The sequence below is a fragment of the Gymnoscopelus braueri genome (assembly GCF_963280865.1).
Source record: "Gymnoscopelus braueri genome assembly, chromosome: 2".
NCBI classification, from domain to species: Eukaryota; Metazoa; Chordata; class Actinopteri; order Myctophiformes; family Myctophidae; genus Gymnoscopelus; species Gymnoscopelus braueri.
The window spans coordinates 24397290-24413270 of record NC_137604.1 but is presented as its reverse complement, the minus strand read 5'-3'; the positions used below and the strand labels follow the sequence as shown (position 1 = coordinate 24413270).

Genomic DNA, 15981 nt, shown 5'->3' with positions numbered 1-15981 from the left:
TGAAGATGCTTGAAACAACCGATCTATAACAAAGAGCAATATATATAGCAAATAAACAACATAACTGGCCTTACATCATGAATGGCAATAAAACATCTGTAGGCTACATGGAGTACATGGTCCAAATTATATGCTGCACACCTACACTCGGGGACGGGGACACAATAGCATATATATAAATAGAAACATAATCAGAGTGACAAGCAGCCTCATCCATTCCCTTCCTCCCGCCTCTCTCTCTCTCTCTCTCTCTCTCTCTCTCTCTCTCTCTCTCTCTCTCTCTCTCTATCTTTCTCTCTCTCTTTCTCTCTCTCTCTCACTCTTTCTCTCTCTCTCTATCTTTCTCTCTCTCTTTCTCTCTCTCTCTCTCTCTCTCTCTCTCTCTCTCTCTCTCTCTCTCTCTCTCTCTCTCTCTCTCTCTCTCTCTCTCTCTCTCTCTCTCTCTCTCTCTCTCTCACCCACACACACACTGTCAGGGACATGGAGAGAAGAGATGCACACGGTGCAATGGTGTCTGAGGGAGAGTCAAGTTCGTGCATAGCTGAACGGAGAAGTGTGATCCATGATTAAGGACTATGGTGCAAAAAGACATGAAGAACGGACAGCTATCAATATTTGTGAAAGTGCAACTGGGGTGCAGTTTCATTAAATCAATTTTTGCCTTGTAAACATATGCAGGAAAGCTCACAAACAAGGATTCAGATATTTTTAGGATGATGTCAGCATTATTTTTCAAGTAGCCTCTAAACAAAAGGTAAGTGAGTTAAATCTATAGGCAATACTTTGTTTTCTTTTCTGTTATTCCTTACAGTGGTGGAAAAGTAACTAAGCACATTTACTCAAGTACTGTACTTAAGTACAATTTCAAGGTACTTTTACTTTATTTGAGTCGTTCCATTTTTGATAGGCTACTTTATACTAGTAAACATCTCTGAGGCAAATGTTTTAACTCCACTACAATTATTTGACAGCTTAATTGCTAGTTACTTTGCAGTTGTGGTTATTATTACAAAACACACTTTAACTGATTATAGGTTAGTCTGCCCAGCAGCACATAAAGTTTAGTTCAGCCCCATTTTTACTGGCTGCAACAATAAAGTGATGAACACATTAAGGTAATACTAGACTAATTACAATTCAACAATATGATTGAGAAATTTGCATTTTTATAGGCTACTAATTTCTACGTTGTGGTACTTAAGTAAATAATCTAAGTACTTATTCCATGACTGTTTCTTAAGAACGTTATTTGAGTGTTCATTGTCACCCAACACCTCAATGACAAAGATCTTGATTTATTTATTTTATCCAACGTGATTGGTTTCCATCCATGCCGGTGCAACAATTATCTCCTTCTGGGCAAACTCACAACCTTTAGATGTTGACACCATTATGTCATCATACTCCATGTCTGTGGGTGGTCTACCAGAATAACAACCCCAAGCAACTCAGGCTCAGCTGTAAATAATGTGAGGGTGAAAAATAATTAACAAACCAAAATAATGTCAAACAAATAGAATATCCTTTAGGCTGATGTCAGAACCGAACCCCCCATGGCCCCAGCCCAATGAGGTGGCTTGTAGTAGAATATAATTAGAATAAAGTAGAATGTTCATTCATTTTCATTCTTTGAGGCAAACCATGTGCTTTACCATTTAAAAAAATGTGCTCAAAATTCCCCAACAAAATGTTTTGAAAAGATATTTTCTCACAGGCAACACAGTAAATACTTGCATGTCTGCAGGGAGGTCTAGTAAGATGGGCAGATGTTTTGCAGTACTCAATCTTCTCCCTCTTGCCCTCTTGTCCCTCCAGCTGTGTACTGTCCATAGTCTAATAGATGATTTCACCTTAAGCCTGATTTATTACGTCATCATACGACCGTGTCGCAAAGCAGTTATGGCGAGCGACAGGTTACCTGTTCCTGCACAAAATGTTAACTTGAATTTTGTCTCTTGTGGAGGTGTATATCATGAAGGAAGCGTAAATATTAAACAACATATTGCATGAACATATAGCCTACATGAGCTGATTCATCCGCAGATGATGGCCTATATTGTCCCATTCTGCACAAGAGCACAAGAACCAAAAGAGCGTGATGCCACATGAACCCTAGCGTCCCTACTCTGGACACATCATAATAGGCTCACATTCGACGAAAATATGAAAACAATTGCAGAAAATAGCAGATCTACAAGCTCACCTATGTTCACGAAGACATTTGGTGTAGATTAAAAAAGGAAAGGACCAAGAAGACCCCTGTGGGACCCCGGCATGTTCTGTAGTACAATTTAGGCACTTGCAGTAGCAGACACCTTTATCCAAAGCGACTTACAAGTGCGAGATCGGAATAAACAGAGTAAGCATGAACACTAGTCAATAAACAATAAGGTAAATGGTCACATAAGTAGAGTGCAGAGAAAACAATGTACAGCAGGGCCTCAAATAAACTAGGATACCAGGTAAACAATGTGTCTAAACAGCATGCTATCTTAATAACAATTTTTACATTTGTGGTTTACAGTACAGTAAGTAACAAAAACATGAGAACAAGTGACCAAGATATATCTGCAATGTAAACAAACATCTATCTTAAGCAGGGATACAAGGAGAGAGGAGTGCTAGGGGGTGAGGTGCGGTCTAATAGTGTTTAGGGTTTAAGTGGTAAAAAAGGAATTCTGTTTACAGTACAAACTCTTGGCAAAAGGCACTTATGGAACAGAAAAAAACTTGCTCCTTATACTTATTAATGACAATGCATATATTGCAGCGTCATCCTGTGGTGTCATAATCGTTTCATCCACATGCGCTTGTTTCTTCTACTTCTCCTTGAGAAGCGGTTGCAGTACTTGTATGCTGAGTCGCTCTCATTTCTTTCCATTTTCCTTTCTTTCTTCATTCCTTCCACTTGTAACTTCCCTCCCTCTTCATCCCTTCCAACCTTCTCTCCCTCCTTCTTTCAATCCTTCCTTATTTCCCTCCTTTTCAAGATCATCAGATCACAGATTAAGGTCTTATAGGGTCTTAAACCGGGAGCGCACATTGACGGCCATCTACGCTGTAAAATCCTCAGTGTTAATTCATCCAATCCAACTGTAACGATGATTTTAATCTGTACCTTTCATGTTGTTGTTTGTAGTGTTTGTATTGGGAGATTAAGGGAATTGTATAATCTCATGTTTTGACATAGGCCTCCAATCCTTGGCAGACACAAACACACATTTATGACAATTCCCATACAATGGGATTATACTGTACTGTACATTGATTTGGCTCCTCTGACGCTGTTGAATAAAGCGTATACGTCAAACTGACAGTGACGTTCTCGAACCTTATTATTAGTTACTTGCACTCCTCTCAACAGACTGTGGAGTGCATTAGTAGAAAGTGCCAAACAAATAAAGAACAACATTAGACAATACAGTACATGTGCTGTATTCGAACTTTGAACACTATTTGTGTGTGTGTGTGTGTGTGTGTGTGTGTGTGTGTGCGTGTGTGCGTGTGTGCGTGTGTGCGTGTGTGCGTGCGTGTGTGCGTGTGTGCGTGTGTGCGTGTGTGCGTGCGTGCGTGCGTGCGTGCGTGCGTGCGTGCGTGCGTGCGTGCGTGCGTGCGTGCGTGCGTGCGTGCGTGCGTGCGTGCGTGCGTGCGTGTGTGTGGTGCACGCATGCAGGTGCATCCAACATTTGTACCTGCATGCATTTGCATGTGTGTACACCTGTGTATGTTCACCGGGCCATGTGTGAATTGTGGTGATCTGTGGGCCATTCAAGTGAAATCACAATAGTATCACATTGGGCTGGGCAATATGACAAACTTTTGCCTCGATTACGATTAGTGAACAATTATTAGGGGGGGGGGAATATATATATAGTGAAAATAGCTGATCTACAAGCTCACAATGCGTCACGATGTGATGCATTGTGAGCTTGTAGATCAGCTATTTTTGTACGCCATCATTGTACAATGAAGTATAATACGGTGGTTAATCAGACTAATACATATAGTTGATTATAAAAAAATCGATTCATATTTTTTTGTGTCGATTCGTTGATATACGTATGCAAACTTTTAAAAACATTATATTAAGAAACCCTGCTTCTGGATTATTCGATGAACCTACAAGAGCAAGATTAAGTTGTATATTGTTTCTAAATATGGGTTTTGATATATTTTGGGTTAGCTGCCCATCCCTAGTATCACATAACAATCCTCTGACCATGTGTTCACTCAACACAGAGAAGAATCTCTGAAGAAAGGGGAGAGAGGTTCCTATGGAGACGCTAATAACTACCTTTAACCATTAATTACCACAGCTCTCCCACAGGGAGTAATGCTTCATGGCAGCAGGGAATAGGCGGTTCTGCCATTTAAAAAAAATATATATATATACTCTACAAGAACTCAAACCACCTTGATCTAGCCCAATAAACATGTATCATGCAATTGATTTTCTTGTTTTCTTTCTTTTTGTATTTTCTTTGCCCCATCTAATGTCACATAAACAAACTATTTAGATCCCCAAAATACATGTAAATGCTAGGTTTAGGTGTGAAATATTGACAGTGGTTGAATTACAGTGCAATAATTTGATTTCAGAGTGAAACAAACTAAAAACACTATGATCACAATGGAAACCACAAATACTGCATCATGGCCATATGGCTCCACCAACCAGATGCAGCTTACGTCCGTCCAGAAGGGTGTTATGTGTATATTTTGACAAATCAAAGTGAGGAGGGTCACACTCAGAAATAAAAGTACACTGCCACACACTGATGACGGCCGGATACCTGAAACGTCTGTGTCATCTTGAGGCATATGGAACAGGGCCGGACTGGGACCGAAATTCAAAGTTTGTCAACGGGGGGGGGGGGGGGGCGTTTTGTCAACGGGGGGCAGGGGGGACGTTTTGTCAACGGGGGGCAGGGGGGAGTTTCACTGTTTCAGCCCAGCCCTGCACATGAACTCTGCAGCCGCACTGAGGCCCCTGCTGGAAAGCATCCCACGGATGTAGTGTAATTCTCGCGTTCCTGAGATGTTGTGTTCATGAGAATGGGATGGATGTGAGTTCCCTGTGACCTTGACCTTTGACCAACATACTATTAATTTGATCATTTTATCCGATTAGACATTTGGGTGAAATTTGGTATGTTAAATAATTAGTAATATAATTTCTTGAGTTATGGCCAAAAACATGTTTTGTGAGGTCACAGTAAACTTGACCTTTGACCTTTGAACACATACTTCTTCATCAGTTCATCCTTGAGTCCAAGTGGATGTTTGTGCCAAAAGTCATGAGATATCCTCCAGGCATTCCTACAACATTGCGTTCACGAGGTTGGGGCGGCGTACAGACGCATGGACAGACAATCGGAAAACGTAATGCCTCCAGCCACGGCTGTCGCCGGCAGAGGCACAAAAATGAGAATAGCATGTGATTCTACGGGGGCCAGTCACTGCATTGATGTATTGGGCCTTGAAGACCTACAGTACAGAGAGATATTTATACTACACTGAAAATACATTCTTAGAGGTAATTCAGTCTGAACTTTAAAGAGTTTTTACAAGTTTTGCTTGCAAAACCCTATTTACTGTACTTGGTTGACTGGGGTCCCTCAGGGCTCTATAATTGTCCGCTCCTTTTTTCCCCTCTACACCAAATGTCTTCGCTGAAAATAGCTACAAGCTCACAATGCATCGCATTGTGGGCTTGTAGATCTGCTATTTTTGCTGAATGTTCGCCCCTAAAATAGGAACGCTAGGGTTCATGTGGTTAATGATGAACAGAATTCCCAACAGCGATAACATCATTGCCTGACAACCTATTAATCCTCTATCCCATTATGGATTCCATTAAGGACCCCAGCTGTCCTTGAGGGGGTTCCAGGGGGTCCCCAGTAAAATGTGTTAATAACATCAAAATCAACTACTTTATCTCTATTTGAAAATACAAAACTCACATGAGCTTGTAGATCTGTGAAAATGTGAAACATTTTGAATGCTTTTAACATTTTAGCCTGGCACAAAATATTTTCAGATGGGGGTCCACGGCCAATATATTCATTTGGGGGTCCTTGATCCAATTTTCAAGTCTCTGTAAGTTTATTTGACTTCCTGAAAATTTTTACAAACTATGATCTGCTTTGGGAATTGTCCGGCAGTAGTCTCGTGCAGCCAGACGATCAGAGATCTCTTTAGCGTAAATCTAAATGTAATGAATGGGCTGCTGCGGTCACGGCTTTGAAAACCAATTCTAATAATTACGTCCTATATGAAGAAAGCCCTAAAGTCTGCATTAGTTATGTGATGCTGTTATTTTATTTTAATTTATTTTTTCCACATAACAACATTTAAATGTCACCAGTCATATCAGTAGGCGGAACTATGATCCTCTGGCTACAAAGACTAGGGGTCTGCAGTAATGTTAAGTATACCACCATGAGTCACAGTCACACCGGTATATGGTCCTTTAAGCGCCCTTTAAGATAAGTTGATGATGTCACATAGAGTTGATGTCATTTGCCAAGCTGCGAATGTTACCAAGCTTATATAATCCTGTCATCTTGTGACTATTTGATTGGTTATGCATTTTAATCTCGTCATTTAGATGCCAAGTTACAACATCTGTCCTGGATATACAGTATATGGAAGAAGTACAGTATGGAAGGGTCATCAGCAGTGCGTGCCACGTGACCCAAAATACCATCCGAATCTGGGTGTTTTTGTGTGTGTGTGTGTGTGTGTGTGTGTGTGTGTGTGTGTGTGTGTGTGTGTGTGTGTGTGTGTGTGTGTGTGTGTGTGTGTGTGTGTGTGTCGCTGCAAAAAGACTGGCCAAGTACTGCTCAGTCTCTGCAGTGATCGGCAGCCTCTCTATCTGGAAGAGGCGGTGCTTTGTCTATCCTTGAGTGGACTAACATTTTTTTTTATATATATTGTTGCCTGGTGTTAAATTATAATCACTGCTCTGCATGCATATTATCCCACTGTGTTTTAAATATATTGCATACAGTGTCTGGCCATGCCTTCGTTTGAAACCCTCTTCAAAAAAAATGTGGATCTTGTATGCTACTGTAATTATGTAGATCCAAATAAAAGTATTCAAATGTGTGTGTGTGTGTGTGTGTGTGTGTGTGTGTGTGTGTGTGTGTGTGTGTGTGTGTGTGTGTGTGTGTGTGTGTGTGTGTGTGTGTGTGTATGAATGTATGCATGGGGTTGCTTTTTTGCTAATTTTTCTGCACTTTCATAATGTGCATTCTACAGTAATATGCATTGTATCTCAGCATCTTCTTTATCTTAAAAAAAAAAGAGAGAGAGATGGGGAGGCTTTCGGGATCGGGACTCGAACCCACGACACGCTGTCAGGCTACATTGAGCCTAGATGCCCGGACCGCTACGCCAGCTGCCCCGGCTAAAACACTATCTTTTAACCACTTAAACCCTATATTAGTTGACCGGGGTGCCCCAGGGCTCTATACAAGGTCCGCTGGTATTTACCTCTAGACCAGATCTCTTCGCCGAAAATATTTACAAGCTCACAATCCGTCACATCGCAACACATTGTGAGTCTGTTAAGATCTGCTATATTCGCTGGATGTTCGCACCAGAATAGGGACACTAGGGTTCTTAAAATGTAGACATCAGATAATCCTCAAATACCTTACGTCAGTGAAGGTAATCTTTTTCTACCCACAACTGAAACCTAAACTGAAATGTTGTCTTGCATGTGAGTCCTGCCTGTTATGCAACCTGATGCTTTTCGGTCCTCCTGTCTGCCAGCTTACTGTCGTCCGGCCAAATAGCAGATTGATTGTACATTACCACTTCATTCATCTCTTCATTTTGACCTTTTCCCCCTCCAATGCCCGTCTGGTTTTCCAGCCCCATGGCATGCAGGTCCCTAAGGCTAACTGGTAGTGGGGACCCAATCAATAGGCTTTCATTACACATAAATGTTGTGGCAGCTTTATGCACAGGATATGGACATAATCTGCAGTTAGGGATTTCCAATACTGGTGATGGTTTTGTGGCACACGTCCAGGAGTTAGCCTTGTTTAAGGGGTGGTGGCTGTAGCTGAGTGGGTAGAGAGGCGGTCTAGGAATCAGAAGATCACCAGTTCAACCCCAGCCCACATGTTCAAGTGTCCCTGAGCAAGACACTTAACCCCAAACAGTTCCCACCATGCGCTCATCAGAGCCATCTGAGTAGCCATCAGCTGGATGATGTAGTAAAAAACATTCCCCTCCCCGGGGGACCGGAACATGCTCCCATAACCCTGTATTTGCCTGGTTGAGATTACATTTGAACAAAGCAGAAGGTGCATGCACATCCAATCTTTAATCCAGGTGCTGGAGAAAAAACTATATCAACAGTCAAAATGAAAATAGTCTGCACGCTGGTTCTCAGCTCCATTTATTTTTATTGCTGCTGGTCAATGTTTCGATCCTATATGATTTTCATCAGGAATTACTTTTGAACAGGGAATAAATTTAGCAAGTAACGTTGTTGTTGATGTTGTTGTTTTATTCTCAGAAGATGCATCATCAGGGCCCAGAGCTGGTACCTCCTGTAAGACAGACCTGAGCACATACTGCCTCATTGCTTGCCTCCTCTATTTTAATGGTTGGAACTGCCCGCCCCAACCTGCATTACTGCCCTTGCAGACACAGCCTGATAATCAGCAGCACCATGGAAGCAGTGCAACTCAACAGGTACAGATGAGAGTCATGACAACAACTGTTTTTGTGTCTGTGTGTGCTTTTTATCCCCTTTTTTTTATCCCCAATGTAGTCGTTATGCCAATTGTGTCATTCCCAGTCACATACATTTCTGTATTGTCATTGCTGTTGTATCCTACTGACGCACCTGCCAGTGAGGAGCCCCCACCGGGAGGACTTGGGGCCTCCGTCCTACTCCTACCGCCCAACACTCCCTGCTAACAAATGCCTTATTTAACCACTTTCAACCTGGCGTCCCTATTTCAGCATGTCATTGTTTATATATATTTTTTTAAATAGCAGAGCTTGTAGATCGACTATTTTTGCGTCACTGCCGTGTAATAAAGTATTGGGCATAAAGGATTAACATTACTTACTAATGGATGTGAATGATCTCCTTACACTTTTTCTCACCTGTTTTATTTATTCATTCGTTTTTTTTTACCAGATACAGCATTGTATCTACAGATGAAGATGCCCTAAAGATCTCCACCCTGGGCCTTCACAACGGCCACGGTCCTCTGATGCAGCACTCACTGACGGGGCTCCGGGCAGGTGGTGAAGGAGGAGGGGGAGGTGGAGAAGGAGGAGGAGGAGGAGGAGGAGGAGAGTGTCAAGGCACCGAGGAAGGAGCAGGGGTATTATCCTTGAGAGTGAACAATGAACCCGTCGTTCACACCCGCCGCACGTCCCCGTCGTGCCACTTGGGTTTGGATCTGGGACCGAGTCGCCTTCGCAGCCGCTTTGTGAGGAAGAACGGCCAGTGCAACGTGGTGTTCAACAACATGGAGGACAAGCCGCGGCGCTACCTGGCCGACATATTCACCACCTGTGTGGACATCCGCTGGCGCTACATGCTGATGCTCTTCACCGCCGCGTTCCTTCTGTCATGGCTGCTGTTCGGGCTGGTGTTCTGGGGGGTGGCCCTGGCCCACGGGGACTTTGCCCTCCTTGGCCCCGCGGGTGGAGAGGAGCCCGTGGACGTCCAGGAGGGAAGAGGAGAAGACTGGCGCCCGTGCATCCTTCACGTCCAGGGCTTGCTGGGAGCATTCCTCTTCTCCATAGAGACCCAGACAACCATTGGATATGGCTTCCGCTGTGTGACGGAGGAATGCCCGGTCGCTGTGATTACCGTGGTGGTTCAGTCCATCGTGGGTTGCATCATTGACTCCTTCATGATCGGCACCATCATGGCCAAGATGGTGCGGCCCAAGAAGCGGGCGCAGACGCTGCTGTTCTCGCACCACGCTGTGATCGCAATGCGAGACGGCAAGCTGTGCCTCATGTGGCGGCTCGGGAACATGCGCAAGAGCCACATCGTCGAGGCCCACGTGCGTGCGCAGTTCCTTCGGCCGCACGTGACGAGAGAGGGCGAGTACCTCCCGTTGGAGCAGACGGACATCGACGTGGGCTATGATGACGGGCTGGATCGGCTGTTTCTGGTGATGCCGCTGGTGGTCGTCCACGAGATCAACGAGAACAGCCCTTTGTACGGACTGAGCCGCGCCGACCTGCAGAAAGAGGACTTTGAGATCATAGTGATCCTGGAGGGGATGGTGGAGGCCACGGCCATGACCACTCAGGCACGCACCTCCTACCTGGCCAGAGAGGTCTTATGGGGCCATCGCTTTGAACCCTTGATCTTTGAGAAGGGCGACCGCTACCATGTGGACTATTCCCGCTTCCACAAGACATACGAGGTGCAGTCCACACCTCACAGCAGCGCCAGGGAGCTGAGCCACATGTCTGGCCGAGGGAGCCAGTCCTCATCTTCCACCGCTACCTTCTCACGGTCACCGTCACCGTTCGGCCCACGGAGGACGCGCAACCTTCTGGCCCCGCACTCTCCCAGCGCCTTCTGCTACGAGAACGAGGTGGCCTTGTGCTGTGGGGAGGATGAGGAGGTGGAGGAGACCAAGATGGCAAAGGACGACATGGGGAACCTGAGCGGAAGGGGTGATCGGGAGAGAGAAGAGAGAGGTGAGGCGCACGTAGGATTGTTTGTGGAGGAGCAGACAGTGGAGATGCTGTGCGTGCTGGACATAGAGAGCCAAATTAGCTATGACAGACTGCATCCGGCTCTGCCTTTGTATGTGAGCAAAGAATCAGGAGTTTGAAGCGTGTCTATAATAGTCAAAGACTGGAATAAACTATGTGCCCTTTGATTTGTGTTTTCAGCCTGTCTGTGGGTATCCACCAAAGTTTTGATGTAGTCTACGAAAGAAAACTGAGGAAAGTAGATTGCACGTTCACAGAAAGAGAAATGTTTTATTTTTTAAATAATAATAATAATTTGTTACTAAGTATTGTCTATGTTTAATTACAACACGAATCAGTAGTACATACAACACTCCAGGAGTAACTGCATTGGGCCTTCTTTGAAGTCACATTGATTATACTTTTATTCAGCATGGCTTTGTGTGTGGTCTATGGAATTAAGGTTGTTGGGGAAGGGGTCTGATTTTTCTGGTTTCTGATTTCCATTCTCATTTTGTAAATATGATGAGCTTTTGTTGTTTTCTTTAATGATTATTAGACCAAAATGTAATATAAAGGCAAAAATGATGAATGAAAATGTCCATAAAGTGAAGGTGAATGTGTGCTCTGCCAACATGTACATCATTTATTTTCTCAGTGTACAAATAAATATATGATTTCTTCTGTATTTAAAAACCTATGGCCGCTCTGTCTTACTGTTTGAGTGTGGTTACTGTTTTGTTTGATAAATGTCATCTTTCCTTAATATTCATAATAAATACTGCATGGAGGAAGGGTTGAAAACAGCTACAACGATGCTGAAACATCTCTCTGAATCCTAGCACTTAGATAGTGAATCTAACTATACCATGTAAATGAAGAAAAAGCACTTTATTCCGAATTTTATCATAACATCACTGTCGGATAGAAACCTTGTATGTAATATGTATACTTTTCATTGGTTCAATATTCATAAAACCCACAGACACACTTAACCACTTTTACTGTCACTTAAAACAAAATCGAAAATAGCAAAATAGCAGATCTACAAGCTCACAATGCATGACGAATTGCTACTTTTCTGTGACACTGTAGTGTGTGACGAAGTAGGGCATTACTTTACCGGAAAGAAAAAAACAACGTATAATGTTGTAATATGGAGAAACAAGGTTTCTGCCCGACAGCAATGATAAGAGATATATGGATAATTTGTAATAGTTCCTGTTTTGTATAAATAAAAAGCACCTAGTGAAACGACAGCGTCTGCTGTTCTGCTTGACTCACGTTCACTTCCCTCATAGAACACTGGCTCGGTGTCAGAGGTCAACCCAGTACCTGTGTTGACGGCCACCTGTTTTGATCACTCCGGTGAAATGCTGTCTTATTGGCCGGCTTGATCTCCGTTCAAAGCAGCAGGGAAGTTCCTCTAATATCCTTGTAACAAGGACAAATCTATAATCCCAACCCACCTGCCTTGCTCATGAGTCATTCCTCAGCCAGAGAGAGCCCAAACTGGGGTAGTATTATCCAGAATTAAAAAACAGTGTCACAGCACAACACTTTTAATGTCACAGCCAAGATTATTTCTGTTTTGGCTGTGTGTGTGTGTGTGTGTGTGTGTGTGTGTGTGTGTGTGTGTGTGTGTGTGTGTGTGTGTGTGTGTGTGTGTGTGTGTGTGTGTGTGTGTGTGTGTGTGTGTGTGTGTGTGTGTGTGTGTGTGTGTGTGTGTGTGTGTGTGTGTGTGTGTGCACACGTGCGTGAGTGTGTGTCTGAGCATGGGCACCAGAGACTGAAGGACAGATAGAAATAGACAAGATGTAGGCTGTTGGACATGTATAGCATGTGGACAAGGACAGCTGACGCGGAGGAAGGACAGACAGGACTGTGAGGCATTAAATAGGGAGGTGGAGAGGAAAGAGAGAATAACACAGACAGACATACTGTAGTGTAGAGCAGTGGTTCTCAACCTTTTCAGGCTGTGGCCCCCCAAATAATCATATTTGAATTGCACTTGCAGGAGCAAAGTAGGAGCTGAGGTATTACTACATTTAGTTTGACTCAGTTCCACAGATAAATATTTAGAAAATAGCAAATCAACAAGCTCGTAGATCAGCTATTTTCATTTTTTGTCTCTTTCTTAAATTATTTGACAATTTGGCCAATGTTTGATCAGTTTTTATAGTATAGTTTGTTGATTACTTTTGATGAAGTAAAATTGTCACTTCACTGTCACCTGGGGACCCCTCCAAAATCATGTGGGGACCACCTGGTGGTCCCGACCCACCGGTTGAGAACCGCTGGTGTAGAGACAAGAGAGACAGGGAGAGAGGGACAGCGCTAAGGTACTTACCATGAAAAGCGTTAGGGGGCGCTGGAGTCCATTGCAAGGCAAGAGGACAGACAGTTGTTGTTGTTGTTATTATTGTTGTATGGGCTCCCTCAAGTGGCGGGTCATAGCACCACAATGTTGACTGCATAAAATATTCTTTTTGGAGACCTGTATCTGCATATGTATTTAACATACTATGCCTGGAGTAGAAATATGTTTTATAACTTTTGCTTTCTATAACCGTCCTTGTAAATACTAATTGTAAATATAAACATACAGGTTTATACTATATACAGTGTGTGTGTGCGTGTATATATATATATATATATATATATATATATATATATATATAGAAATACATACAAACAGAGCAACTATACCTTTAAATGCTATTTGTCCCAAGGGGAAGGGTTTATACAAAGTGAATGCAAAACATTGAAATACTGCTCTCATTTGTTTCAAAGGTTTATCCCAAGCTAACCTTTCCTAAGTGGATGTATAACTATTTCTGGCAGCAAATGTACAATTCTTATGGTTTTGAAAGAAAAGTTTTCTCTAAGTTGCACTTGCAATGTAACACAGCTCTGTTTATACATTTCTTTATTCCTATTCAATTGTACATACATTGTTTTGTTTTGATTGTTTTGTTCCACTTTTGCTTTGGCAATGTAAGCATATGTTTTCTCATGCCAATAAAGCCCCTTTTAATTGAATTGAATTGAATTGAATTGAACTGAATTGAACTGAATTGACAGAGCACTCTCTGTCAATTCAGAGAGAGACGGAGAGAATGAGACAAAGGCAGAGAGAGGCTAAATCCATTCTGTGCGTGATCTTGAGCCCTGTTTTGCTATCCAAAACAGAGTGAGAATGGCTACTTTGGTTAGTTTGTTCACAGATCACAGTAGCAACGGATAAAGATGATGGTCAATATTTTGACACTTTCATCATACAACACAAAGTTCTACCAAAGTTAAATACAATGTTATTATCAGTATACTGTGTACTGTATACTGCCTACTGTAGTTATTATGTTCCAGTTAAAGGTAAAAATGAATGTTCTGTCACTCTGTCAGTATCTACTTCAGGTCAGTATCCTCATCATGCCACTGGAAACACAGGTGAAGTTTGTCTACACACAGGGAGGTTTGTTGTGCAACTCCATAGCCGATTCTCCAAAACAACCAAAATCAGTAACCTGTTCTTTAAAGTTCCCTAAAACATGAACTTAAAAACACTCCATACAACTCATCCAAGTCAGTTCAAGTCTTCTGAAGCCAAATGATCACATTGTGAGTGGAAATATAACTATATTTAATTACACCATTATTTAGTGCATGGTCTACTGTGTTTACACACCCGATGTCTGGATGTGCATGTGTAAATGTTTGACCTTTTTTGAATTATAAAGAACTGGTTATAGCTTTGGATTCAGCTGACATAACGATGAGTACATAATTACATAATGTATTTTTTCCAGTAATGTATTTAATCTTAGGAAGTGTGTATTCAGGTAGATTATGCAGAATAAATGTACGACTCTCTGTTACAACTCTACAAGGTATATAATAGTGTCAAATCTCAATGTACTTAATCTATGGCTCATATGTCTTGGGTTATTGTTTCACTTTGACAGTGAGGACTGTAGTAGGCAGAGAAATTGTCATTTTCATGCACAATTCCACAAGTCTATAGTGGTGAATGTAATCAATTATGTCAAGAAGTGCCATCATGCATCCTTATTTACCTTCCCTAGAACTTCTCTCTGCTCATTGCACTGAGCTTTGCCTTATTTCTCAGCTTAACCTTCTGAATTGCTGCCAAGCCAGGTAGCAACTCTGCTTAGAAATGTTGCACTTACCAAGTATAGATGAATAAATAAAGGGGAACTCCCCTTCTCAGATTTCCCTATCATCTCCTTCTCATATAATCTAATCACCTCTTGGTTTAATATTGTTAAATGTCCTCTCATCTTCTGTCTAACGAGCCATTTCCCCTTCATCCAATCTCCCCATGTTTCTTCCGTCACCCCTTTCTTCTTCTCCTCCTGTCCCCTTTATGCCAGTTAATTACCCTTTATGTCGGTTAATTGGGCAGATCGTCACACTCTCTGTCATCAGTGTCCATAAAAAGCAGCTGTGTGACCTTTGTGACCCTTGTAAGGGCTGTGTGTGTGTGTGTGTGTGTGTGTGTGTGCGTGCGTGTGTGCGTGCGTGCGTGCGTGCGAGTAGTTCCCTTTGTAGGTCTTGCCCTCTCCGGCCTTGGTGGCGGTTCGTTCCCCGGGGCTACGTACGTATGCAGAAGCCAGTGGTGGAAACTGTGTCCTCACGGCAGGGGACAGTATTTAGGCCCTAAGTGCTGTGGTTTGGGGGAATCTTTTGATTCCAGAATGAGCTGTTGCTGCGTCTTGCGAAGCTGTGAAGAAGCAGCTCCCTGGCAGGACAGAGGACCATTGTTTACGGCGCTGCAGAGTAGGACCGGCTCTAACTGGGATGGGAACCACCACAGGACAAGAAGCATCTTCTGGTCAACAGTCTGACCGTTGGTCCCTCTGCTTGTCTGTTCACAGTAAAGTCCATATAACTCGAGAGAGTGTATAAATGGGACCAAATTCGGTCACATTTGTACACTCTCGGAGTTATAAATTGTGGATTTGACTTTGTAGGTCTAATGTAATGTAATGTAATGTAGGTCTCCTTTCTGCCTGCCTACAGTTTCTGTTTGTCAACCTGTCATAGGATGCCTGTCAGCCTGTTGGTCACCTGTCCACCTCTCTTCGAAGCATATCTGACGTCTGTGTGGATGTTTGTCATCAGTGTTGCACAAATCTCATCTAATTCATTCGTCAGTCACTCTTTCTGTATTGCGTAGTAGGCTATGCTTTTATGGTGAGTGAGGAACCGACATAATGCATAATTCTTTCCACACAAATGAATAATGAGGCTGCTCATAATATG

General features: G+C 42.8%; 1 protein-coding gene across 1 annotated transcript; it reads left to right on the top strand.

Annotated features, from left to right (window-relative positions):
- The first annotated feature begins 548 nt into the window (after positions 1-548).
- Positions 549-11320, top strand: LOC308099631 (ATP-sensitive inward rectifier potassium channel 12-like). The gene is made up of 3 exons (XM_080448368.1): positions 549-754; positions 8534-8712; positions 9167-11320. Exons 2-3 carry the CDS (start codon positions 8621-8623, stop codon positions 10833-10835), a joined length of 1761 nt encoding a protein of 586 aa, XP_080304494.1. The 5' UTR covers positions 549-754; positions 8534-8620; the 3' UTR covers positions 10836-11320.
- Positions 11321-15981: the final 4661 nt, after the last annotated feature.

Excerpts from the sequence above, each read along its gene's own strand:
- LOC308099631 (XM_080448368.1), top strand. The coding sequence starts at position 8,621 with ATGGTTGGAACTGCCCGCCCCAACCTGCATTACTGCCCTTGCAGACAC. Across the intron at positions 8,713-9,166 it reads GAAGCAGTGCAACTCAACAG|ATACAGCATTGTATCTACAG; the intron begins GTACAGATGAGA and ends TTTTTTTACCAG.